The 26,292-nt window shown below is 40.5% G+C and overlaps 12 protein-coding genes across 12 annotated transcripts in view; 6 read left to right on the forward strand and 6 right to left on the reverse strand.

Annotated features, from left to right (window-relative positions):
- The window catches only part of SS1G_14132 (hypothetical protein), a gene marked incomplete at both ends in the record, with an annotated part of 1,301 nt that extends 1,091 nt beyond the window's left edge, over positions 1-210 (forward strand). The window contains one exon of the mRNA XM_001584799.1: positions 133-210. Coding sequence (XP_001584849.1) covers positions 133-210 — 78 coding nt within the window. The remainder of the gene's footprint in view (positions 1-132) is intronic.
- Positions 211-539: 329 nt separating this feature from the next.
- Positions 540-1,573, reverse strand: SS1G_14133 (hypothetical protein; the record flags this gene model as incomplete). Its single annotated transcript, XM_001584800.1, has 2 exons — positions 540-1,296; positions 1,422-1,573. The coding sequence occupies 2 exons, from the start codon at positions 1,571-1,573 to the stop codon at positions 540-542; spliced, it is 909 nt and encodes a 302-aa protein (XP_001584850.1).
- Positions 1,574-3,875: 2,302 nt separating this feature from the next.
- Positions 3,876-4,709, forward strand: SS1G_14134 (hypothetical protein; the record flags this gene model as incomplete). Its single annotated transcript, XM_001584801.1, has 1 exon — positions 3,876-4,709. The coding sequence occupies one exon, from the start codon at positions 3,876-3,878 to the stop codon at positions 4,707-4,709; it is 834 nt and encodes a 277-aa protein (XP_001584851.1).
- Positions 4,710-5,496: 787 nt separating this feature from the next.
- Positions 5,497-6,507, reverse strand: SS1G_14135 (hypothetical protein; the record flags this gene model as incomplete). The annotated part of the gene is made up of 1 exon (XM_001584802.1): positions 5,497-6,507. One exon carries the CDS (start codon positions 6,505-6,507, stop codon positions 5,497-5,499), a length of 1,011 nt encoding a protein of 336 aa, XP_001584852.1.
- A 949-nt stretch (positions 6,508-7,456) lies between these two features.
- Positions 7,457-8,402, reverse strand: SS1G_14136 (hypothetical protein; the record flags this gene model as incomplete). Its single annotated transcript, XM_001584803.1, has 2 exons — positions 7,457-8,284; positions 8,352-8,402. 2 exons carry the CDS (start codon positions 8,400-8,402, stop codon positions 7,457-7,459), a joined length of 879 nt encoding a protein of 292 aa, XP_001584853.1.
- Positions 8,403-8,705: 303 nt separating this feature from the next.
- Positions 8,706-9,866, forward strand: SS1G_14137 (hypothetical protein; the record flags this gene model as incomplete). Its single annotated transcript, XM_001584804.1, has 3 exons — positions 8,706-8,741; positions 8,807-9,179; positions 9,232-9,866. The coding sequence occupies 3 exons, from the start codon at positions 8,706-8,708 to the stop codon at positions 9,864-9,866; spliced, it is 1,044 nt and encodes a 347-aa protein (XP_001584854.1).
- An 855-nt stretch (positions 9,867-10,721) lies between these two features.
- SS1G_14138 (hypothetical protein) lies at positions 10,722-11,195 on the reverse strand (the record flags this gene model as incomplete). Its single annotated transcript, XM_001584805.1, has 3 exons — positions 10,722-10,766; positions 10,848-11,054; positions 11,193-11,195. 3 exons carry the CDS (start codon positions 11,193-11,195, stop codon positions 10,722-10,724), a joined length of 255 nt encoding a protein of 84 aa, XP_001584855.1.
- A 296-nt stretch (positions 11,196-11,491) lies between these two features.
- Positions 11,492-12,904, forward strand: SS1G_14139 (predicted protein; the record flags this gene model as incomplete). The annotated part of the gene is made up of 2 exons (XM_001584806.1): positions 11,492-11,496; positions 11,545-12,904. The coding sequence occupies 2 exons, from the start codon at positions 11,492-11,494 to the stop codon at positions 12,902-12,904; spliced, it is 1,365 nt and encodes a 454-aa protein (XP_001584856.1).
- Positions 12,905-15,085: 2,181 nt separating this feature from the next.
- Positions 15,086-15,403, forward strand: SS1G_14140 (hypothetical protein; the record flags this gene model as incomplete). The annotated part of the gene is made up of 1 exon (XM_001584807.1): positions 15,086-15,403. One exon carries the CDS (start codon positions 15,086-15,088, stop codon positions 15,401-15,403), a length of 318 nt encoding a protein of 105 aa, XP_001584857.1.
- Positions 15,404-17,776: 2,373 nt separating this feature from the next.
- Positions 17,777-18,882, reverse strand: SS1G_14141 (hypothetical protein; the record flags this gene model as incomplete). The annotated part of the gene is made up of 4 exons (XM_001584808.1): positions 17,777-17,987; positions 18,105-18,151; positions 18,464-18,483; positions 18,852-18,882. 4 exons carry the CDS (start codon positions 18,880-18,882, stop codon positions 17,777-17,779), a joined length of 309 nt encoding a protein of 102 aa, XP_001584858.1.
- Positions 18,883-19,889: 1,007 nt separating this feature from the next.
- Positions 19,890-21,009, forward strand: SS1G_14142 (predicted protein; the record flags this gene model as incomplete). Its single annotated transcript, XM_001584809.1, has 6 exons — positions 19,890-19,928; positions 20,187-20,259; positions 20,480-20,703; positions 20,756-20,777; positions 20,809-20,884; positions 20,964-21,009. The coding sequence occupies 6 exons, from the start codon at positions 19,890-19,892 to the stop codon at positions 21,007-21,009; spliced, it is 480 nt and encodes a 159-aa protein (XP_001584859.1).
- Positions 21,010-22,654: 1,645 nt separating this feature from the next.
- SS1G_14143 (hypothetical protein) lies at positions 22,655-24,632 on the reverse strand (the record flags this gene model as incomplete). Its single annotated transcript, XM_001584810.1, has 2 exons — positions 22,655-23,053; positions 23,109-24,632. The coding sequence occupies 2 exons, from the start codon at positions 24,630-24,632 to the stop codon at positions 22,655-22,657; spliced, it is 1,923 nt and encodes a 640-aa protein (XP_001584860.1).
- Between the last annotated feature and the right edge of the window lie 1,660 nt (positions 24,633-26,292).

Consider the following 26,292-nt stretch of genomic DNA (forward strand, 5'->3'; position numbering starts at 1 on the left):
TTTGCTTATTCTAGTGATCCGGGATATGATGGAGGTGATAAATGTTTGTGGATGAGGGAGGATATTGAGAAGGTATGTTGAACTTTTTGGGTTGGTGAAAGTAGGAAGATGGTGCTGATTGAAATTCTGTAGGCTGGGATTGAATGTCCCATGACGAGTTTGGAGGAGTGGATCAGGAAAGAGGATTGGACTGCTGTGTTTGAGCAGTAGAGAGACCAGAGTACATTCGGTCATTGTCAGTGTGGGGAGACTGAATAGGAAGCGAATGCCAAGTGCCTGAACATTTATAGGTGGCACGAAATAAAATGAATGCGGAAATGTGCGGGAATGTGACATTGTTTGAAAATGAATCATCATAGGCATAGAGGAAGCGATCACAAACGGACGAAACAGATATTGTATATTTTAAAGCGAACCAACCATTCTGTACATACCTGTTTACCAGATTTAATCAGACTAAAAGAATGTTTTTCCCACCAGTCATATTCTAACTCCACAATCCATACCACCACCATCAGTACAATCCCAACTGTTCCTAATCAACCACTAGCAACATGTACTTCGACGGTACCCGTCCCAGTGTTCTGATACTTGATATAAGTAAGGTCGAGCTTGCCATTAGCATTAAAGTCAATCAATTGCCAAACTCCATTTTGTTCCTGAGTGAAAGTAGAACCAACATCCAGCAATCTAGTCTTGTAACCCGATGCTCTAGATGCAATGTGGACCTCTGTTGTCCCAGTGCCAGTATTGGCATCCTTGATGTAGATCAAATCTCCATTAGCGCTATAAGGTCCAAGCTGCCAAAAACCGTTGTTTTCTACCGTAAAGGTAGTCCCGGTGCTGATGAGTCTTGTTTGATAATTGGAAGAAGCAGATGCGACGAACAATTCGGTTGTTCCTGTACCGGTATTGCTAGTTTTGATGAAGACTAAGTCTGGCTTTCCATCACCATCATAGTCATACACGTTCCATTGACCATCTTGCTCATTCCCGAATGAGGTAACAACTTCAACAGTCCGTGTCTTGTAGGTTGATGCTCCGCTAGCGATGTGAACCTCTACTTTTCCTGACGGGGTATTTTGTGTCTTGATGTATACCAAGTCAGGAAGAACAGAGTTGGATGATTTGAATAGACGCCATGTTCCGTTATCTTCCTGAGCAAATGTGGTGCCGACTTCAAGAATTCGAGTCTGGAAATTGGAAGATGAAGAGGCAATATGAACTTCGACATATCCAGTCCCTGTGTTCTTATTCTTGATATAGGCTAAGTCTGGTCTGCCATCACCAGTGGCGCTGCATTTCTGTTAGTAAGGCTAATCAAGAAATGACTCTAAGGTATGAGACTGGAGAGAAAGTCCCTCGGTTTGTATGATAGAGAAACGAGAAGTAAGAGAGATTGTATTTGGAGGAAAGCTTACTCAATCAATTGCCACCATCCATTATGCTCTTCTACAAAGGTAGTTCCAGTATCCAAGATTCTTGCCTGATATGGAGCACGTTTCTCAAGGGGGTTTGGGATGGCGGTGGCCAGAGCAAGTGATGAAAAAAGTGCAAGTGGTTTGAGCAGCATGATGAAGGAAGAAAAGTCTATGTGAGGCTGGAAAATACAAAGATGAAGAGTGGGGATGAGGTGAGAGATCAAGCCAGTGATACTTTGGCCTTTTATGTTGATCAACCCCTCATTATTCTGCATGTATCTTACAGGTGTCACTGCATTTTGACGACGGATGACAACATACGACGTATACGGCCCCATGACAGGAGGCTTGAAAGTATCAAGCTGAAGGCTGAAAACTATCCAGATCCAGAAGATTATGAAATGGATACTACCAACCGCTCTTTTAGCATTGTCAAAAGAGGGAGGACGCCGGTCTGCCAAATCAACATTGCACTGATGAATGTATGTACATATGGTGTGACTTTGTTCTATTTTTCTACTTATTGCACCATGGTACACTAACGGAATGTGTGTATTGAAGATATTGCGAGTTGAAATGGATTATGCCGGTAGTGAAGCTCTGATGTTGACAAGCAATTGTAGTCAAATTACAGTTATTCTACCCCGCTCACTTGTTTAGCACCACCATAGCTGATGTGTGCATACACACAACTTTGCCCTGCATGCATCGTTAACCCACAACACAAGTATGGCCAAGGCTTGGAAGAAATGTAAATAATGAAACATTTGGGTAAACAAAAATGCTCCACCAGTGCGGGGAACGTATTTTCTACACCCAACCCCAGAGCGGCCTTACTAAATGTGCACCATCAAAATTCCTACGAGCTTTCAGCATCATAGTCGCTGGCCCAGAATGTATAACAAGCTACTACTCCCTTTATAGTTTACCGTCTTGGTATATGCTTAAAGGGGACTGCGCTATTCTTTCTAGATGCACAAGTACAGCTTTCAAATTCTTGGGATAATAAACAGCCACTTCAAGGTCAAAGTCGAAGAGTTTTCCATTCTCTGGATACAGCTGAATAGCGTTGCACTCGGAGAATCACTAAGGGAAAGTAACAAGGACATGACGTGCCTGCAGACATCGTGATTAACAGCAAAGGTAATACGAGATTCAAATTTAGCCTGAAAACGCACGGGGCAACTGCAGCTGGAGACAAATCACGTATTGGTAGTGACAACTCGTGCCCTCACATAGGAACATGGGGGAATAAGATGTGCGTTCATAGCCACAGCCACACTAAAAGGTCTCGCTATGGTTTGGACACTGAATAACCCTTTCCGATTCACAACAAAACAGAAGGACCCAAGAACTCTCGTTTGAGTCTTTTGGTGCAGTGTATTTGCTAATATAAACGCCAGCAAGACGATATTATGCGGGCCGAAGCGGAGGACCCCGCAGAAGCTTAAACCCACTTGAAGTTGAAGAAATGTCCGATAAAATGCAGGTGAAATGCCGAAACTAACGATTCTGATACGATGTAGCAGTTTAAGAATCCCGTTTCAGCTTATTAATGGCGCTGGTTCGTCGGGTAAATTCTTTAATTTGTCGATGTGCAGCATACGTTATATTCACCAAAAATGAGATATTTTAAGTGATATAACTTCACTGCGTAGTACAAAAGCTGCTATTTTGGGTGTAAGCTCGTAGCTTGGCGAATGGAAAAACGAGCTTCCTCATTGTGCCAGTTTGGTCCTGGAATATGGGAATAGGCAGTAAGTAAATGTGCGAGTTTTGTGATACCGACTAAATACAGCTGCTACACGATAATAAGCAATACCCTTCACGTTTGCGAGTTATGATACAGCACGATGTAAAAGTATTGACGTCGCCACTATGGAATGGAATACATGTCCATGGGAAGAGCACAACCATGGTCAAAGTATGAATTCGATCTATTTGAATTCGATTAGTTGATGAAACAACGCGATAATAAACTATATGTTTGTCAGCGAAGTATTGACATAACTCACAACATAGATATTGAGCTAGAATGTGAGCAGAGACTATGACTAACTAGGGATCCTAATGAAACGGTAACATCGCTCCGGCTGTGCTTTCCATAGTGCACGCAGCCAAAAGACGTTGGAAGTACAATGGGGGGCAAAATAAAACTGTTTGCTGCACATAAGCTGTATCGGGTATGAGTACTTCGTATAGATTGTCGTGGGTTAGAGGTTTCCCTGATTTGAATCTCAGAATCATCATTAGTTCTTTGCGCCGCGGGATCACATGATCAAAATGATTAGATAAATAATTATATAGAACTTCACGTGCTCAAACTTCAATGCAACTTATGAAAAGGACTCCGCACAATCTACACCTCATTGTGCCCCGAAACGCATTCATATCAACACATGATCATCGATTAAGACGCTCATATTTACATCTTCAAGTCGCCGAAATTGTATGATGCATTCCACCAGAGGTGCTCTCCATTTTCCGGCAGCTGAGCGCTCAAAATTAGATGAATACCTACCGACCAAGAGTTCCATTGCAGCTGCACACTTGCAGCCACTTCCTTATGCAACACTAACATACGCTACTTCTATGGACTCTCAAATTACTATTCTCCCCGGGATTGGGTCACCGATATCCGGACCGGACTCAAAGGCCATGACACATTATCTGAGGTCTAAACATGATGCTATATTAATTGGTGTTAATACTGCAATCGCGGATAATCCCAGTTTAAACTGTAGGCTGGAAGGTGTGGGAGGCTATGGAGGAGGAGATACTTTGAAGGGGCAGCCAAGGCCAGTCATAATTGATCCAAAAGGTAGATGGGAGTTCGGAAAAGAAAGTAAGATTTTTGGGTTGGTTAAAGACGGCAAAGGCAAAGCTCCTTGGATTATTACCGCGCAGCAGGAAAGTAAGATATCATCTCAAAAAAGAAATTTACTGGACGCAGCGGGTGGGAAATTCTTATTCGTGACAACGGACGAAACTGGAAAGTTTTCTTGGTGTGATATTTTACGAGCTCTCCGCGATGAAGATATTGAAAGCCTGATGATTGAAGGAGGTGCTGGGATCATTAACGATATGCTGGCTAGAAGTCACAATCTAATAAGTTCCATAATAGTAACTATTGCTCCGGTATGGCTTGGAAAGGGGGGAGTTGTCGTTACTCCTGAGAGAGAAAACCGGGAGAAGGAGGCACTTAGACTGAAAGGAGTAAAGTGGATTCCCTTGGGACAGGACGTTGTTTGTTGTGGGAGAGTTTCTATTCCTCAACGAGAAATTTAGGTCACGTCACATCGGCAGGCTCCAGCCATTTCACCACAACGGGTCTTCATGTTATCGAGTTTCACCTGTTTCAGTGCGTGACGGCGATCCCAACGATCATTTTCCACCTAGATACCTTAAAACCGGCGGTGAATACTCGAATTTGTTTTCAATGAAGCATGAACTTAAGCCTGTGAAGCTATCATATGTCGATGGTACAAATTTAGGCAATTAATTTTTGAAGTGCGCGGATGGCAATCTTCCAGTCAATGTTTTTATCACGATTCTGGTGCCGAGACCACCACTGACTGACTACCAATGTGGTTTGTACCCTTTACAGCGCATGATTTTAAGGGAAGAGTGGGATCCCAAGAGAACGAGAGTCAGACATCGGTGATAATAGATTCTACGCATTTCACCATGAGCCAAGAGAAGGGTGGTTATAGCGAGGAGTTATGGTGAATGTCCGTCCCGGCGAAGAAATTTTGCCTTGCGCAACTTGCGACTGAGAAGAAGATGGTAGGTACAGTCCCTGGAACCTCTGAGCTCAAATGGATTGTGGAAAAAAATGTACGAGCTCCATGGTTTAGCTATGAAAATAAACAAATGTTAGAGACATAATTAGTGATGTAGAACACCGATTAATCAAGATCAAGGAACAGTTTTTGAAAAAAGAACTGTCAGCAGTGCCCGCAGTATTCTGTATGACTCCGGATCCCCTTCTTTTTCTTGATGCAACAGATGCCATATATTACAGAGTTTTACAATATTGATAACTTATAAAATCGGAAATTTCCTTGAATCATGATCATCCTCTACCTTGAAAGCCGCGAGATTCCCATGCCTTATCTGACAAAATGTCCCATTGATTACCGTCCCCTTCCCCTGGTTTTTTATCAAATCTAGATCTTTTCTCTTCTTCTTCTTCATAATGTCTTTTCACCTCCAAAAAATCACTTGGTCTCTTGGGCACGTATTTAAAATCATCAGGCCCCAAGACTGGCTCTTTCCGTTCTGCGAATACTTCTCTCATCTGTCCATAAACGCTCGTGATATTCTTCATATCCATCAATCGTACAATCTTCAGCGCCGTCTTCATGGTGTGGTTGAATTCATCTTGACTAGGCATCGATGGAGATGTGAGGCTCAGTTCCAGATGTGAACCACCAGCTTTTCCAGCCTCAACACTCGTGCAGCGTATTTCGTGACTTTCAAAATTGTAAGGTGCCGTCTTTCTATATTCGAGCTTGGTGAACAAGTATTCAACATCCACACCCAGTTGTGGTATGCCTCCCAAACGATTCCAACCCCTTTCAGTGCATAGATGTCTAGGGAGAGGAAGAACTAGCTTTGGTGGTGTTTCCAATTGCTGATCACTTCTTAGGTCTAACTGAGAATCCTTAATGAATTTCGTTACAGCGGTTGCAGCCAAGTTTAATTCATCCGGCCCATTTCCCGGATTAGAGTTCTCAAATAACATCCTTGAACGAACTTTCCTTTCAAATTGAAGGTCGGCTTTGAATTCAGGGAGCATCAGCTCTGCAACCTCAGTAGAAACAATAGCATGAAGTTCCCGAAACTTAACTTCATAGGATTCTCGATTGAGACTGAAAGACATCTCTAATGGAGGTAAGTCATCGAAAGCGGAAGGTCCAAGCGGCTTGCCATCTGGACACAGAGCCCAGGGATTAGGCTTGAATTGCATAACAATTTCTTGCACTGCGTGTTCAAACAGTCCTTTTTCGATATGATCCGATTGAAAAAGTCCTGAGAGATTTGGAGCTTGAGGGGAAAATATTCGTAGTGATCCACTATCCATTTCGGCTCTTAGGCTGTTCATGTTCAATGGTGTGTCGGAAGATATTGTGGGCGGACCCCGTGAAAGCCCTTGGTCATCGTCAATATACTTACCAATTCGGTGGCTAGTTATGTTGTGTAGAATGGTGCCGAATTTAATCGAGGTGGTGGGTGAATACTTGTGAGACCATAAAAATTCGACTCCTCGAAGGTTGGGGTCTGGCCGCTGTTTCCCAGATAGTTTTACACCAACAGTTGGAAAAGGAAATGTGTATTGATCCTTTTCAGGTAGATGGTTCTCCTCTGTAGACTTAGGGGTGGCCGACGTCCATCGACTCCATGTACGTAGCTTTTCGTGCCAAGAAAGCTCGCGCGACCCTGGAAATCGAACAAAACCCCCAGGTAGGTCGAATTTGTGAGAAGACTCTTCAAAGTCTCGCAATCCAATTTTCCTTGCATGCTGATGATTTTTATCGAACCGGGCTAGATTCAGCAATAAGCGTCTCACTACATCAGCCCTTCTTGACAACTTAGATTTTCTGTCGGTTGCCATGGATGAAATATAGAGCTGAACATCATCAGTAAGAGACATGAAGGGGCAAGTTTAAGAGCACTAACAATAGGCTCTTGGAATGGCAGCCTTGTGATATCCGTTTTCGTCAATTCACCAAGCTTACTCAACACTTCTGAAGTGAGGCTCCTAGTCTCCCAGCCTCTGAGTAAATGAAGGGGGCATAATTCCTTCAGGTGAAATTCGTCACGACTAATACTTAGAATTCCATCCTGGAGCTCGCCGATAATAAGGGCAGATTTTTCTCGGCTCGAGGTGATACGTAAAACGTGGCGGGGTCGATAGATTTCAATCTTTTCGGGCTCATTGAGATAGTATCGTTTGATCAAAGCTTCTATGTATCCTTGAGCTAAAATCACATTACATCAGCTTCATCACAGAAAGGAACGAAAGACACCCTTTACGCACTTGTTAAGAAGTCCAGGTCCTTTAATTTAACATACACTTCTGCTTCACCTATCCCCTCAAGAAGCTCCGGAACCTCCAATCGCCAGCATTCCCTCAAAATTTTGACTGCAAGATTTTGTTTATCGTTGTAGGATGAGGCAGAATATCCCAGAATAGCGCTATCATCAATTGGCTTGCTGATTGGAGAGATTTCTGGTACCCAGGGAGAGGATCGCCAAATTGAATTCGAGTAATCTAGAATTCCATCTCCAAGAGGAGGAACTTTCTTCATCCTTTTTTCTGCTGGGTACGACTTAATGTACTTTCTCAATTGAGGAATTGTAAAACTGTTTTGCAAAGATTGCACTAGGTCGTTGAAATCACTCCATGTCTGTATTTTCTCCTGGTCGGGTCTAAACTCGTCAATGTTCGCTTTGATATCTTCCGAAGAGACAATCCCTCTTTCGCTTTGAATTTTGGCCAAGATATCAATACTCTCAGGTTCCTGGCCTTCGCTGATAAATTCCTTTCCTTTCTTTTCGGGCAACTGGAACTTTAAATCTCGCAAGACAAGGACTTCGGCAGTCTTCCCTAACGCATCCACTCCTGATAATGCCACCTTATCTCCAACCTTTTGGTTTCCACTACGGCCATAGAACTTGAGCTTAGGTGGTCTCAGATGTTTTATGCCATAATTTGACTTTGGAATCGTGCCTTCGTAGGGTCTTCTAATCGGAATGTCGTCTTGTCGTTCTGGCGGCCATTCTATGGGCCGCTTTATTTCGTCCTTTTCGTTGAAGGGTAATTCAGTATCTCCACCGCCCTCTTGACTTTCATTGTGCTGTGATTGACCGTTTAACGTTCCTAGCCCATTCTCTTCATGATTTTTTGCCGATTCAGTGGAGTACGCTCTTCGAGTCGAGAATGGCGGAGATCTTTGGCCCAATCGTATTTGGCATCTTAAGCATATATGCGCCGCGGAAATGTGTCGGCGAAGCATGTATGCGATTGTAAATTCGTCGAGGAAATAGTATAATTGCCTTCAAATTGTTCGTAGAAATCTTCATAATTTTTGAGAATCGGGGAAGTCGGCCGCTTTATGCTGGTACAGTTTTTCCGACAATCAGTTTTTCCGCTCAAACGCGGTAGGTCGCGTCTACCCAAACACCTTCTCCAGCTTCTAACAAGGAGCAATCTTATAACATCACACACTGGCATTGATGATTTTAATCCTATAAAGATTTGTGCGAAGAACTTCCAATATGCCTTCCAGTTCCCGAAGAGTTGGACGCCAAGTCGTAAGTTTTCATTCTACCCTCCTCCTTTCCACAATAACCCCGCTCCTTGAAGCTCATTATCCTAGCAAATTAGGGAAGATGAAGAGTCCGAAGAAGAAAGACCTCGAACAACTCATCAGCGGCGGCATGTAACACCAGGTTCCGAAGAGGAGGAGGAGGAGGACGGCGATGAAGATGATACAAGAGGCGAAGGTATGGATCTGGATAGAGAGGAGTCTTTGGATCAAGTTGTCAAAAAGTTGGTCAGATATGCTTTGGCGTGTGAGTTTCAACGGTTGCCCATTACTAGGACTGGTATCAAAGAGAAAGTTCTCGGCGCACATACGAGAACCTTTAAATCTATATTTGAACCAGCACAAGATTCGTTAAGAAGAGTATTTGGCATGGAAATGGTGGAACTACCTGTGAAAGAAAATGTAACCGTCAAAGGGCGATTGAGTCAGTATACCTAAACCCATTTACTTCTCTAACTAACCAAGCTGTCTCTCAGAGGAGGCTAGCAGAAAATCGAAAACCACGACGGCTTCCTCCTATATCCTGACAAGCGTTCTTCCTATCGAATATCGATCGCCCTCAATCATCCAACCTTCCAAAGTGGTTAGCCAGTGGGATGAAGCTACATACATTGGATTCTACACAACAGTTGTCTCTGTAATAATGCTGAGTCCTGACTCTACGATGACTGACAGCAAACTTATGTCCGTACTAAGAAAGTTAAATGCGGAAACTAATATGCCGATGGAGAAGACCACTTTAATTATGAAGAAAATGATGCAACAAAATTACATAACTAGAACCGTTGAGAAAAATGACGGAGACGAGATTATCGAATGGAGAGTAGGACCTCGTGGAAAAATGGAGATCGGTACGAAAGGTGTGCAAGGGCTTGTCAAGGAAGTGTATGGCGAAAATGCTCCCGAAGATCTCGACAAGCGGTTGGAGCGTAGTTTAGGGCTAGGGAAGAGGAAAACAACCCACGAAGAAAGTGAAGGCGTGGCAGCGGCGCCGGATGGAAATGGGGGTTCAAGCTCTAGGAGAGCTTCCAAAAGAGGAAGGCCACGAAGGGAAGCGGATGTCGAAAATGATGAGGATGATGAGGACGATGAGGACGACGATGACGAATAATCAGTCAATGTATTCGCTATAATGTAATTTATGATTGTGCGGCGTTAATTTGTGGATATCACTTATGGATTTATGAGCATGGGAGGGCCGCAAAATGTAGTGCACATCTCGGAACAGGCGTTATTAGATATTGGGCGAGAGCAATCTGGTCATTTATGGTTTTTTCCAAGTATCCTCGACGGGTGACTGGTGAAGACAAAAATTTATTTTATTAACGCATATGAAAATCTCACAACACATATAATTTAGGAATTTTCGTCTGTATCTTAGTCACAATTGACCTCGCGCAAGGAAAGAATTGTGCGGTATCCATGCTGAACCGCACTCTGAATTCAAGCCTATGTGATTGTACCCAAGCCTGACAAAAGGCTTCGATATATGATTCATTTTGAATGGCATGACGTCCGAGGAACTGCGATCGGGTGCAGCCGGTCGAAATATGAATCCGGGAAAAGAAGTATTGGAGAAATGCGGTTATGCGAAGCAATGTCATGTCCCGTGTGTATTTCCTCGACTGCAAGTGATATCTCATAAACTTTGTTTGTCCTGACAATGCTAACTGATATCAATCAATCTCGATTCCCATTATATGTTTGCGCCATGAACACCATATTATGACCCTGAGTGCACATAATTTCCACGACCGCTTCGCTCACGTAGCCTCGTATTCTGATTGGTTGTGCGTGCCCTTCATTGACATTTCCTTTCATTGATACTTAGATCCAGCCTATTAGTTTTGATGCAAAGAATATCCTTCTAAAAAGTAAGAACCGGTCCAAGTGGTATAGTATTGCAGAAACCCTAAACATACCTCTCTCTGATCTCCATACACAAGTCTCATCTCAAGGAGTTCACCTAATCCTGTACCTCGGGTGGCTTTCCAACCGGTTGGATCATTTTCTGCTCAACATTAGTCTCCTCTTCATTTTTACCTCCATGTCTCCTAAAAACAGACACACAAGTTCAAACAAGAAAACACACCTCAATCATATTTTTCCTAACAATCTCCCTTGGGCTTCCAAATCCAATGGCCATATAACTCAACAATGGCGGATGTCCCACGTATGATGCATACGAATCTCTCTGGATGTTGCTCGTCCATTCAAATCTTGTTGTATCAGCGTGGCCTGTTCCAACATAGCGCTGCTGAAGCTGCTCGAGCTGTTGCTGGGCGCGAAGTTTGTCGGCCTATATGTAAGAACATGTTAGTGACTTTGTTGTTTATTTGGCTGTGTAACTCAGGTAGACGGGGAATTGGATACTATTTTTGTGATCGCGAACCCATTGCGATCAAGAGAAAACAAGAACTAAGTTGGAGAAGCTTACCATTGTGTCTTGACTAATAGGTTTCCGGTGAAGAAGAATCGAAGCGTTCACCCAAGAGAGAATGGTTATTGGTTATTCATCGGTCCGTCTTTCATCCAGCGGCCGCTAGCTTTAAACGGACACCATTCCCAGCTATGATGGCAATCACATTTGAGCAGCTAACAAAGTGAGAGATTCCTTCATATATCGCATAGTTTATTTCTCAACGTATTGATTCAAATCATCTTCCTGGATGGACTGGCTGATTTTCACTCCATAGTTGACTTGAATCTCAAGGAGGAGCGGAGGATAAAGTGGTCATGGAGTAAGTCGATGGTTCACGTGACAACGCGTTTTTTAACCTCTATCACAGTAACACCCCATTTGAGCTGAGACCGCAAGGCCAGACATATCCTCTCACATTAGGTGAGCGTCTTGCCCATGCAGACAACTATCGTATCGACCATGAAGCCTTAGAAAAGACCCTTGAAAGTATTAGGAAGTTCTACGAGAGCCCTTTTGCATCACCACACACCAGTGACCATCAGGATTGCGAGAGCTGTATTGGAAAGGATCGTCAAACCCGCAAAGCTTATCAGGATTGGTATTTGTCAGATGATCCGGATCGCTGGTACTCGAAGTTATTCGACTATAAAACCGAATTACAGTCGATGTTTGAACAACCGAAAGTCTACAGTCTTGACGATATCCACAAAAGAGTAGACCAGGAATTTCGGGCACATTTGAAGAGAGATCTTTGTGCACACAAATCAGACGATACCGAAGATGTTATGGAGTTTAAGGCCCGTATATCTATGGAACTGGATGAAGGGATGGATGTCTCGAAAGTCCTCAATGCTTACCTGACTGAGTACATCAAGACATGCCGAGATCCGAATCAGGTAGACTTCATCCTTCACCTTCACAACACTACTATCAATAAACAACGCATTCCACTTTACATCACATACTACTGCAGCCCTCTAGAATCTGACTCCGCCAGCGTACGAAACTTCAAAAGTAAATATGCGCGTATGTTTGAAAATGAGATTCCACACGATGAAATAGTTGCCGCCATGAAAAAAGAGAATGCTCGTACGAAAGAATTCGAGATAGCGCAGCTCCAGCATCGTCTGAATGAACTTATTCTCGCTCAATCTGCTCATCTCAAGGCGAAAGCAAAGAAAGCCGAGAAAGATTCCCTTAAATACCAACACCATCAGCAGGTTGCAAAAGAGAGCAAGGCCCTTTGCTCATATGATGGTTGCGATGAGGACGTGGACTTGACCATACCCGAAGGTGCAATACAATGTGTTTTATGCGATTGGGTTGCGTCAAAGGTACCAGAAGATAGGGATCACAAAAGGTCCTATTATTGTTGTCCTAGTCATGCGCTTCTGGACCATGAGATGCACGATAAAGCCGATCATTACTGTCTGAGTGCCCATTGGAAAGATTGTTGTCTTTCGGAACTAGGTGCGGATGGGGATGAAACTTATGATGGAATGGGTTTGTGCAAAGTCTGCATGGCTAGTGGACATAAGGCTTTTTTCTGCTCGGAGGAGTGCTACGAAAAGAACTATAATCAACATGCTGCAGAGTGGCATACGGATGAAAATGCACAAAATTCTTTGGAAGCTTTCACGATGCCAGACGATTTCATAATTGAGGATATTGATGATCCTGGAATAGAGATTGGTGAAATTGTGGATACGGAGATGAAGGGTGTATGAGACGCGAATCATACCGACTTTGATGTATTATTATGGTGTTGAATTAGCTAAAATAAAACGTATCTTAATCTTTGAGCAGGGTCTAGACATTTAGTCAATGTCATTTGAGTTTGTTTCACCACAAAACCCTATACTATCCAAAAGGTTCGCAGTATCTGGTGACTGCCGCTCAAACTGTGCGCTCAGAGTTTTCTGTCTGTTGAGCCACCAGGCATGTAGAGTGGTGTGCCAGCTTTTTTTTATAACAACTTCTATACTGTTTTACCGTCTGAGACATTAACAATGATTTGAGGCGTGATTTCTCTTCTCGAGGCCTATAGCTGATAGTTCTCATTCCGCACATGGACATGACATATTCAGAATTGGCCATCAAAAATGCGGTCAAGATGCGGCATTTAGCTTTGACTTTGACAGGCCCGACCGGCTAAATTTCGAAGTTGTTGATATCTATTTTCCAATCTCATCCCTAAGACACCTAAATACGATGATCACCTTCAAGTACTCTTGTAACTACGTTAAGTCACAATCATTTATTCAAGATGAGCTTGACGGACAGTATTTTCATTTATGATAGTGATGCAATGAAGAACGAAAGACAAGTGTCAATACCTATTTTTTTCTCCGGAAAACTTCGCGCCAGAGCATTGAGTACAATTGATAGCAAGGGCAACTCTTGAAAAAAGAGACATCGATCAATATGATCTACCAGCGACCTTGTCACTATATTTGCGCGGCATAAATCTAGCTCTTTCTTGCACCTCTATGGACGTTGGAGCATGGTGCAGAAATATCACCAATGACGCGCCGTTGGAATTGCGTACATAAACTAGATGCTTAATCATCAGCTGAAGCATCATAGTCTTCTCAACGACATTATTATGTGACAGATTTCTGTTGTAATGTGTTGAGTTTGTGTTTTCATTATTTGGAGTGAATTTTGATTCGCATTTTAGTATTACCGTCCATCATCCATCAATGCCAGAATAGAATACCATACTTCATAACTTCGCGCTTCAAAAATTATTCCTGTAAGGGACAGTCTTCGTAGATATACAGGCAAGCCCTCGAATATTTACTTAGATCCAGAATCCTAATCCTCATGCGGTTTCCCTCTTTTCCTCGGCATCAAATTAAAAAGCCAAGATTTCATACAATTCGCTCCAACTAAGAGTGTGAATCTCAATTATAGCATCCCACCCCCACCCCAAAGTCCTGGGAAGTCCGGGTACTCTACTCAATTAAGACATGCCACTTTCGCTCTAATTCCCCCTCACCCTCACCCATGCCCTCACCCCCCTCCTCTGTCTTCCCGGTTCCAGTCTATATCCTGATCAAATTATCCGTTATGTTTTTCTGGCTCGAGGTGAATAGAAACACATTTAAATACCCGACCTCCACCTTTCGACATGAAACCCTGCAGACATTCAATAATTACATCGGAGTCGAATGAACGTTTTGATAAATGTGATTCCTGCAGTGTGAATGATCATCAGTATCCTTTTGAGGGATTAGTGGCGGGATTATAATGATACTCACAATTTGGGCATTTTCGCTGTACACGATGTGTTACGTTGTAACATTATAAACTATTATCACGTGTTATAGGATCACATGAATAGTCTTGTGAGGGAGCGATGGAGCTGGGGAGCGAGATTCGAATCTCGCTCCTTCGCTCCCTCGCTCCAATGTTGGAATACGGAGGTCTATATAATCAAGATGGATTCCCTTTGTATAGAGCTTCGTGCTCAAGATCAATCATTTAGTATACTCTACTATTAGTTACGAATTGCATATCATTATTGTCATTACTTAAGTCCCTGCTTGACGCCTAGTTATAAACCACCTCGAGAGCCTAGAGCACTTCCACGTGATCTAGACGGCAAACCTCGTAACACGATGATGTTACTGTTGGATATAGAAGGTCTCTTGGACAGATTAGCAATTTTCTTAAGTGCCTTGCGGATATTCTTCATCAAGTACTGCAGTAACCGTGCACTGATAATGGCCGTTCGTGAAAAACACACCTAAAATAACCATTTTACCATATTTTCAAATCTAATTTTTTTTATATTAAATAAATATAACGTGGTTTATCAGCGAGCGGGCCATATCACCGAGCGGGCCACTTTTACCTCAATTTATATCTTTCAACTTCAATACACGATTTATCAACAATATATTATGGAATCGAATAATCAAGAAGGTCGAATACTTTTAGCTATCGAAGCTATCAATAAAGACCAAAAATTAAGCATTCGGAAGGCTGCTAAGCTATATAATATCCCGTGTACAAAGATTCAGCGCAGAATGGACAGTACTACCCCTCGTATCGAATCTCGAGCAAATAGTCATAATTTGACCAAATTAGAAGAGGAAATGTTTATCCAGTATATAATCGATATGGATAAGAAAGGATTTGTACCTAAATTAAATAGTGTAGAAGATATAGCGAATTATATCCTCGAATCGCAGGGTGCGAAGAAGGTTGGAAAGCTCTAGGCTCATTGCTTTGTTAAACGATATCTAGAATTAAAGATATATTTTAATTGCATTTATGATTTTCAAAGAGCTCTCTGCGAAGATCCCAAGCTTATTGAAGAGTGATTTAGATTGGTATCGAATATGTAGGCGAAATATAATATTGTCGATTCCGATTTCTACAATTTCGACGAAACCAGCTTCATGATGGGTGTAATATGCCCTGGAATGATTGTAACTAGTGTTGAACGAAATGGCAGAAGCAAGGCAATACAATCAGGCAATCGAGAGTGGGCTATAGCAATTATATGTGGTAATAGAGAGAGTGAAATTATACCTCTATTTCTGGTAGTTCAAGAACAAGTTCATCTTTCCAATTGATATACCGAAACCGATTTTCCTGTGGATTGGGCTATTAAACCTACTTCCAATAGATGAACAAATAATGAGATAGGGTTAGAATGATTAAAGCATTTCAATAAACATACTATTCGTCAAAGAAAGAGCAAATATCGAATGCTAGTATTGGATGGGCACGAAAGCTATGAATCAATACCTTTTCAACCATATTTGTTGACCTCCTGGGATCTTGGCAGCATATGCATATATAGTACATATGCATATAAGGAGCAAACAAAACTCAACTTTTAATTCATTCTTTCCTTTTTGGTATACTGTTTGTTTGCTTTCAATATTTTGATTTCAAAGCACTTTAATTCCGAAGGCCGAATACCTAACCTATTCCTTCATTTTTTTTCAATATATACTCGCAGCTTAACTGCTCAGCTAGAAAATCAATCAATTCAATCTGATACTCTTTCTGGTCTTAAGAAACCCAACAATATTGCAAATCAAATAATATTATATACCTTAAATTACCATCATATTCAAGTCATTTAATTCAACCACTCGATATTGAGTGTTTTGGCATACTCAAACGTTCATATAGTTATCAAATTAAAGGATTTATCAAAGCTCATATCAATCATATTACCAAGGTTGAATTCTTTATAGCCTTCAAAACTGCATATTTACAATCATTTACTATTCAGAATATGAAAGCTGATTTTCGAGAAACAGATCTAATACCATTCGATCCTCAATCTATACTTTCAAAACTAGATATTAGGATTCATACTTTTATTCCTCCATTTACCTCTTTGGAACTTACCAATTCCTGGATCTCTTAAATCTCTCATAATCCAATTAAGGCTCTTTTACAATCAACTCTAGTAAAAGCTCGAATAACTTGTTATCAATCAAGCTCTTCTACATCTATATTTGAGACTATACAAACTTTAGTTAAAGGTATAGAGAGATTAGCATATGAAATTACACTTTTGAGTGTTGAGAATCGTATACTTCGAAGAGCAAATAAGGTATTAAGTAAACGTCGATACACTAAAAAAATTCAACTATATAATGAAGGAGTACTTACTGGACAAGAAGCTGAAGATATATTATTACAATAAGAGGTTGATAATCAGATTCAATACGATGAGCGTCAAAATGGGGGAAATTTTAATAGGGAATCATCTACTAGTCGATACTGTAGTAAGTGTGGAAAGACTGGTCATAATTCAAGAACTTGTCAGAATAGTATAATAGATCCTAGATTATTAGATTCTTGATAGTTTCAATCAATTGATTTAATTGTTGTTAAATAATATGGGTTTGAAATGATAAATTGAGGTAAAAGTGGCCCGCTCGCTGATAAACCACGTTAATTAATTAAACTTATAAATATATATATATATAATTTAGATATTAATAAATTAATTTTTTTAATTTTTAAATAATTAAAAAAAACTTAAATATAATTATTGTGACGCCTCACACCTCCGGGTCACGTGGCATGCCCCGTTTGTATTTAATCACAGGAAAACTCTCTACTCTTGTTCAACGTCAAAATTGTTATTTTGTTTGAATTCATTTATTTTTAATTCATTTATCTTTAATTCGATAACTTCAAATTTTGGGACGCCTCACACCTTCGGGTCACGTGGCATGCCCCGTTTGTATTTAATCACAGGAAAACTCGCTACTTGTTACGTCCTACCACCCTCTCAGAATCAGAGCAGAGAACATAACCAAAGCCAAAGAACAGAATCGCATCCCAGACACAAGATTCGCAAGGCTCATCACAGCATTACCGGAGACTGAACACATAGACCCCTTGGCCTTCCCCCCCTGGGAAATCAGAGAGTCGAGGGCAGAGGCCGAGGCCCGTATCAATAGTCCGATGGGCAGAACGAAGGCACAAGCAACCGAAGACTTCAAAGCCTTCCACGCTAAGATCCCAAGAAGCGATATACAAATCTTCTCGGATGGCTCAAAAAGTGAAAGCAAGGATGGCGCAACCGGGGGCGGATTCGTAATCTCACAATTCGATATTCAGATAGCATACCATTCTTTCTCATTAGATATAAATGCAGAAGTGTTCGATGCAGAAGCTACAGCTGCAGTAGCAGGGGCAGCAAAAGCCCTCACTCTAGCATCAACCAAACTGGCTACAGATCTCTGGATCTTCTTAGACAACCACGAGGCTGCTCTCCGATTAGGATCCCACTTCAACAGTTCCTCACAGAGAGTCTTTGAAGACTTTCTGAAGCTCACACAGGCTTGGGCTGTCAGACCAAGGCTCCCACACACCTCCCCCGGGAAAATCCGCATCCGATGGGTCCCAGGGCACCTGGATATCTCTAGCAACGAAATAGCTGACAAAGCCGCTAAGGAAGGAATAAAACTCCTCTTTTTCCTTAACCTAATCTATACATTAATATCTCTAAAAAGAATGATCAAAACAAGGATCAATAAAGCAAACAAACAATTATAAAATACAATCAGATTACAATACTACAAAGATCTCCAACTCAATTATACTTCTAATATAGACACCCTCTCTTTGAAGAAAGCCACACTCCATCATATTCTCGCTATCAGATCACAGTATGACGACTTCGCAGTATACCATAAACGCTTCAATTACACTACAGCCTATGCCCATTGTTTGTATAGTAAAAGGAAAACTCTATTATACTTTTTCTTTTGCAAAAAAGGAAAAGCCTTCAAAGTACTCACAAAGAGCCCTTTTTCCGAAACTATCCCTTGGTTTGTAAGCAATCCCACCGGTATAGCCAAACTAGCCGAATAGCTAGAATACACCAAATTCTACACAGAAATCTGCCCGTGGCACATAGGTGCAAGATAAAAAAAAAAAATTAAAAAAAAAAAAAAAAACAACTTTCTTTCTTTCATTGGATTCAAATGGAGTTAACAGGTCTCTAAGGGTGATTTTCCTTCCTCTTCTTTCCTCTCTTTCATCTTTCCCTTTTCTTTCATTAAAAAAAAAAAAAAAACAAGTATACATACGAACAACCAAAACAAGTACGAGGAGACAGGGAGAGAGATCAAGAGATAGTGATCTAGTGGACGAGGATGACCACAATTACAACCCCAAAAGGCCTACCGGCCCAACCCCCCCCTGCGAAGGCAATCATGTAAACCCTGCCCTAGCCCCCTTTAAATTATATACAAATACTCCCCCTAACTAGCTAGTAAACTACTTAGAGGCTTCTCCTCTGAGCGTCATTTGTCCAAAACTGGAATAGATGGCTAAGGTTATCACGCGCCAAGGCGCGTGGGCCTACGGCCTATGACAATAAACACAATCAATCAATCAATCAATCTCTACTCTTGTTTTCCTTCTTCTTTTTCTCCTTAGCTTAGTATTTTCTAATACAAGATACTTTACCCAGTATTCTTGAGTGTGACAATTATTTTGATTCTTTGAAAAATGTTATTGAAAAATTTGTTGATTTTCGCTTATTTTACCAGTAAAATCCAATATTTCAAAATGATCTTAAATTTATATCCAAATTCTATAATAAATAAAAATCTTAAAAATAAATAATCTTATTTTTTTGAAAATTTCAATTGAAAGTAATTAAAAGAAATTAAAAGAAATTAAAATAAATTAAAATAAATTAAAATAAATTAAAATAAATTAAAATAAATTAAAATAAATTAAAATAAATTAAAATAAATTAAAATAAATTAAAATAAATTATATAAAATAAAGATTGAGTATATAAAACTTTAAAGTGTTTAATATTGTGACCAAAAGAGTGTTTATAGACCAGCAATTGTATTTAACTTAGAATCTACAGGTGAAGAGCACCTGAAGATGGGGATAGCTGCTCTATATACATACAAATGAATGGCCTAGCCGCAATGGCAAGGCAAAAAGAAGTCATATTTATCCCTCCAATGATCTTACTTTACCGATAACCATTTATACCTAGTACTTGTCCGGATCTGATCCTCAGACCACCTAAATCGTATACTAATCTCGAGTAATCGTATCATGTGTGAACATGGTTAATGTACCTGAGGTTTCTTATATAATAAGGGTGGGAGGAAAGCAGGGGTTTCCGTCACAATTATAAGTTTTGGTGTAAAATAGGGGAACGGCCATTATCTGTGCGCAAGTACTGTATATCATAAAATGGAAAGGAGATTAAGAGAAAAACTCTTACAGAAAGAGGTATGGCCAAAACAACCCCAATAGCCGTTAAAACCTGAATGAAGATGGAAAGTGGATACATTCTGAAGCTTAGATGTAGGCCGTTGGTTAACTCGTCCAGTTTCGCTTCAAAGTCCTTAGCCAATAACGAATACTTCTATTTAAAATACATAAAATGACAAGAAGTAATGGAAGGAATCAAAATCCAACTGAGGGGTCAAAGTCACTCTATACTATAACATTGCCCTAGAACATCTAGTACTAAAATATGGTAACTAGGCAAAGGAACATTACTTCCATTCAACTTATCAAAAACCACACGGCGACTTGACATCGGGAATGCCAATATTAAGTAACGTGGGCCAGCCCCTCATGTTTGTGTATTGTACCACTAAATGAGACATTAGACGAAAATTTCCCTCTAGTTGTGTGACTATCTGACTGTGAATGCTATGTTAATACATGGGGACTATGACACTAAAGTCTAAGTAAATGGATTAGAAATATCCGAGGTTACAATTATATACCTAGGTAGATGAAATAAACATAATGCAAGACTAATAATCCATTAGCTGTTTTCTTGGTCAATCTCCTTTCCATGTTGTCATTCGGTGTCATACTCGGGGTAGCACTGCACTGCAGCACAAGATCCAAACTCGGTTATAAAGGAGATCTATCAATATACGAGACAATTGACACGAAGATTCCAATTATACAATACCTAGGACTACTTTTAGCCCCAAGGATTTATTTGGCTGAGATTATAGATTCTCAGACGCATAAAGAATGCCATCAGGTAGGTGGGAGCCTTTACTCTTGATAAACGATAGAAAATTATTCCTTAGCAGTATCAAGAAATTTTAAATGATAGTTAGTCTGAGACCAATTTCACCTGGAATAGATTCACAAAAGTGTGTTTTGATAACGATAGATATTATACGTCGCAATGACGGCAATCGTCATGAATGGGCATTCACGTAAGTCTCTAACTGTTATCAACAGAGGAGTCTAGAGCCTCCCCTGAACACATATATTACCAGAGCTACTCCTCGGTAGATACCTATCAGCGACCAGAAGTAAAAATGCTATTCTGAACCCGTGAGTTTTCGTACCCTCTGACTGTCTAGTATCAATTCTAAGACGAGAGAGGGGATTATATCAAAACCTAACTAGATCATCAATTCTAGTAGGGGTTCTTCTAGAAAAGCTATTAATTACTAAACACAAGATTTCCTTGGAAAATTATATATTAAAGGATTTATTTGCATTGCATTCGGGAGAATCAGGAAGCCCTAACGTGTTTTATTTTATTTTATATTCTAATCTAGTGTATAAGAACATTATAATATACTTCTTAAACTTATTGATTAATACTCGCGAGCTCAATGTTTCTTTATTATTAATTATATAAATCAAAAAGAACTATTATCGATACCTAATCAACTTTATTGAAAGTACAGAAAACGTTATATTTTTCAAATCTTAATCAAACAATCTTTTGTAGTTTCTGTCTGCTTCGGCAACTTCACCAAACCAAACATCTTTTTATCCAAGTCTAGCTATCCAACTAATTAATACCTTATCACTCTCCCTTTCCTCGATGAAACTTACCGTCTGAAGATTAATTATTCTTTTACTTATGGCTCTTTATATAATTCAACCACCCCGCCCCCTCTCACCCACCTCTCCCCCCCCAAAATCCCAGCGTGTAGGTTTAAACCAACATAACCAGTAATTACATAGTAAGATTAATTTAAAAGAAGCCGGACTCCACAGGACCAGATGTAATCTTATTTCCCCCAAGTCAATAAGTCCTACACATCAGAAAACAAAACTAATCATAAACTATACTCGTAGATTCAAAAAAAAAAAAAAACACCTATATATATAAACTAGAAATTTCAAGGATTAAAAAATAAAGAAATTTATTTAATTACATACTCCAATAACTAAAAAAAAAAAGACCACTCTTGAGTTGAAATTCTCCAATAAAGCACCTAAACTTCAATACTCCATAACTACTTTCGATTTCTAAAAATTTACTGTCATGTCATCTAGTCTACACCAACATTCTCGCCAAAGTTTTTAACTGACATCTCTTCTTTCCTAAGTAGAGATATTAATACTTTTTACATCCATCTATAATAGTAAACTATACAATCCTCCATAACACCATGATTATCAAATCTTACAAATCTTCCCTGAGCATATCTATTGAATCAAGTTACTCTAGTCTATTTATATAAGCTTACATGATCAAAAAATAATAATCTCTGTTTCAAATTCCTTATTTCTCACTTCTCAACAATCTCATTTCAAAAATATTCATCAACCAGATCTATTCGATTCCCTTTCATTTCATTTCATTTCAAATATACTCCTTTCTTTCTCTTATTCATTTACATCTTTCATTTGATTTCATATCTTCATATCATTCTCCTAATAATCTTATAACTCGTTGCCTCAAGCTCGTAACCCCCATGCCCCTCACGCTATGCCTTGTAAGAAAAAAAAAAGAAATAGTAGATTTCAATATTTGTTCGTAGGAGAGAAGAATCAAAAAGAAAAGAAAAAGAAAGGGTTTCAAATGTACAATTGGGCTGAGCCTGCCTCCATCTTTGCCTTTTCGAAAATTGCAAATTTCAATCGCAATCGTAATTGCAATGATGTTCCAAACTCCATTCCATGCCATATCATTTCCTTCCTTTCCCATCTTTCTACTTCCACACAAGTCCTTTCGCTATCTCTTAACTAGGACTCGGTAATGGACTAACCGTATCCAACGGGGCTTTATGTAATGCCGGTTGAGCATGAGTACCCATCAAACCCTGCTTTTTCCTCTCAATGGCATTCTTCACCCACTCTGCGACTTCTGAATCTTCGGTTCCTGTCAGGATCCCATTTGATTTATCCTGTTCTACTCCATCCTCCAGGTTCAAGCCTTCCATGTCAACATTATCTTCATCTTCATCCTCTTCCGAAATTGTGCTTGGTTTCGAGAGGTCGGCGAGCCATGGATGTTGAAGTAAATCACTATATGTAGGACGCAGTTTTGGAATTTTGTTCAGACAACCACGAACGAAATTGCGTGCGATTGGAGAGAAACCTTCTTCTGGAAGGTCAGGTGGTTCACCGTCAACAATAGCCTTATCCATGTTAGCTTTCGATTCCGAAAATGATGAGTAAAAATTCGAGACTTACACTTAACTGTGAAAAGATATTATTGTACGTCTCAGGTGGATATGGATATCTTCCCATTGCACATTCAATAACACTTAATCCCAAAGACCAAATATCACTTTGTACACTATACGTTCCACCCCCAGGATTTGCACCAGCTTGTGAAATTCCACCACCAGAAATTCTTTCTGGTGCCATATATGATTGACATCCAATATTTGTTTTCGCAATACTAGCAACCAAATTTCCTGACACTCCAAAGTCACAAATTTTGACCTGTCCTTTGGTATTTACAAGAATATTCGTTGGTTTAACATCCCGATGAATAATGTTATGCTCATCTTTAAGGGTCTTTAAACCTTGAGTGGTGGCATATGTGATTTTTCTTAGGACGTTTTCGGGAATACCATCTCCATAGAGTTTATCGATCGATCCACCATCCATAAATTCGATACAGATATACACTGCACCTTCCTGGAAAAATGCACCGTAAAAGTCAATAATGTATGGACTCAGACATCTATGAAGAATATCCAATTCCATAATGATGGCGGCAAATTTGGCCTCATCAAGTTCTAGACGAAGTTCCTTCATTGCCATTACCACGCCGGTGGTATCCCCTGTTGGTTTGACTTCACTATCATCGACGTCCATTGCAGATGGGGATTTATTTCCCGCTAGACCCAACCCTGGTTTGCGCATTCGTGGTCTTGCATGCCGAACTTTATAAACGGTCCCGTAGTTACCTTTACCCAGTTCTTCCAGCGTGTCAACCTCGTCCAATGATATATTGAAATTGGTTCCATTCGCAAAGTCAATACCATTTCCATGAATAACTGCTTTGCCGGCAAATTTCAATGTGCCATTTTTTGTATCGACATATTTTGCAAATTGATTAAACATAGACCCCCCATTCGAAGTATCTGGTGCACCATTTGATTCCGAACCTGGTGCGGCAGCCGGGGCGGGAGGTAAACCACCAGGTAATTTCATTCCTCTTCTTGCACTTAATCCACCACCCATCTTCATTTTCGGAACTGCCGGAGCAGAAGCAAAGGTTTGTGGTGGAGGTCGCATATTCGGCGGTAACTGTAATTTTCCAGGCAAACCATCTACAACAGGCGAACCTGGCATCCCAGGTGTTGAAACTGTAGCAGGCATTTGGGGCCGTGGACTTGGAGTGCCTTGTCTTGATGCGTGGAATGCTTTCATTTTTTCTGCCATTGAAGTCGGTAATGCACCACCAGCTTGTCTTCCTGGTTGTGAAGATCTAGACCCCGGTATCGACGGACCAGGTCTTGGTCGTCTGGCATTTGCCAACATTCCAAGAGGGGTAGAAGATGCTGTCATGGTCGATATTCCTTCGGGATCTGATGCGGCACGGAGAGATGGTAGAGAAGGAGGTTTCGAGGAGGAAGGTGATGTGGGAGCTTCATTCGATTGGTCATCTGTAAGTTTTTCATCCAAAGGAAGGCTATCTTTGGTAGCGAAGTCGATTGAATCGCACGGAGGAGCCATCGAATCTAATTGAGGATTATCTGTCATGATTTTGGTAGGAAATGGTGCTCGCATTCGAGAGATCGTATGTTGTGCGGGATAGGGATGGAATAGGCTCTGATTGATTTTCTAGGGTAAAGAGAGTCAGTGAGGGAATGAAATAATTAATGTCTCCCTTGGTGGAAGAATATATCCATTGATTGATTGCTCTCTTGGGTAGAAGAATATATCAATTGAAGTGATGGGGTCCAATGGGACAACTTACACTTGATGTATGGAAATTCCAAATATGAAGAAATTTCTTAGTGAACTCGTAGTTATCGTACTTGTAGGTTAAGATTCAGGATTATCGTGTTGGTTCGAAAATATATCGATCGAGAGGGGGAAGCTCCGGTCTAGAGCATAAGCTATGAGATAGACCTAGACCAAATAGCTCTTAGGTCTTCGAAGATCCCTTTCGGCTCAACTCTCTTCGGCTTTTGTGATCTTTAGTCTGCCTCTTTTAGTCTTGAGGTGATAAACTGGGTGATAAAGTTGTTCAACCCACACATATACCGTCTGCCAGTCCGCGAAATGATTTCAGACTTTCGTGCGAAGACCGGGTGGGGTAGGAGATCTGGGGCAATTTCGGACGAGAGTGTGAAGCTATTGATTGATTTGGTGTGGGTTCGATTGAAGCTTAGATACAGCCTTCTTTTATTTTCTTCCCATTGTCCGACTTTTCTGCTCTTCTGATTCTCTGCTTTTCCAAGTATTCCGGATCCGCTGGTTGAGAATGGGTGTCTGGTTTCTAATAGGTAATCTTGGGACAATAGATGGATTAGAAACCTGAGAGCTTTTGGATTATTTCCCCTAGGGAGTTTGATTGATAATGAGGGGGATGATCTTTGACAAAGGTAGTGGTAGCGGTAGTAGGTAGGTAGTAATAGGTGGATAGGTGGGTAGGTAGATAGGTAGATAGGTAGATAGGTAGATAGGTAGATAGGTAGACAGTAAGGATTGTTGCCGAATTGAGGATCTTGAGGCTTATTGATAAGAGAATAGCAGAAGTATGCGAATGGTAGGTATGAAGGTAATAAGGTAGGCAGGTGGGCAAGCAGTGAAGAAATGGCCCGGCTATTAAATTGATTGTTGTTTCAAAAAATATCTTGATGTTTGTTGCTGAATGAAATTAATTATGATATTTTTTTCGAGTAACTTGACAACGTAAGTGTAGGTAGGTATGTAGGGTAGTATTGTAGAACAATAAGATCAATTACCAACAAATGGGATTTTCCGGTCCCTTGATCATCTGTATTTTTCTGTTTCAATGTCGATATCGATGATCTTCTCCCAATGCATAAGCATTGGCTTTTTGATTTGTACGATATTGGTCAAATGTGTAGAGAAGAAGACCCTGATATTTGATGTGGTATAGGATTAAGGGATGGGATTCGTTGGATGATGAAAAGTAGGGTAAAAAGGAAAGAGAAGGGTAAAAGATTTCAAGTACGATGACGTTTTGAGTGAAGCTCGGGGAGGAAGGGGGGTAAAAAAAATATATACATATATATAAAAAGATAAATTTATAGAGGGGCTTGATGAGTGGTGAGTGGTGAGTGGTGAGTGGTGAGTGGTGAGTGGTGAGTGGTGACTGGTGACTGGTGACTAGTGACTGGTGAACGGTGAATGGTAAGTGGTGAGTGGGTGTCAGAAAACGAGGGGGGAA

The sequence above is a fragment of the Sclerotinia sclerotiorum genome, genomic scaffold (genome assembly GCF_000146945.2).
Source record: "Sclerotinia sclerotiorum 1980 UF-70 scaffold_30 genomic scaffold, whole genome shotgun sequence".
Lineage (NCBI taxonomy): Eukaryota > Fungi > Ascomycota > Leotiomycetes > Helotiales > Sclerotiniaceae > Sclerotinia > Sclerotinia sclerotiorum.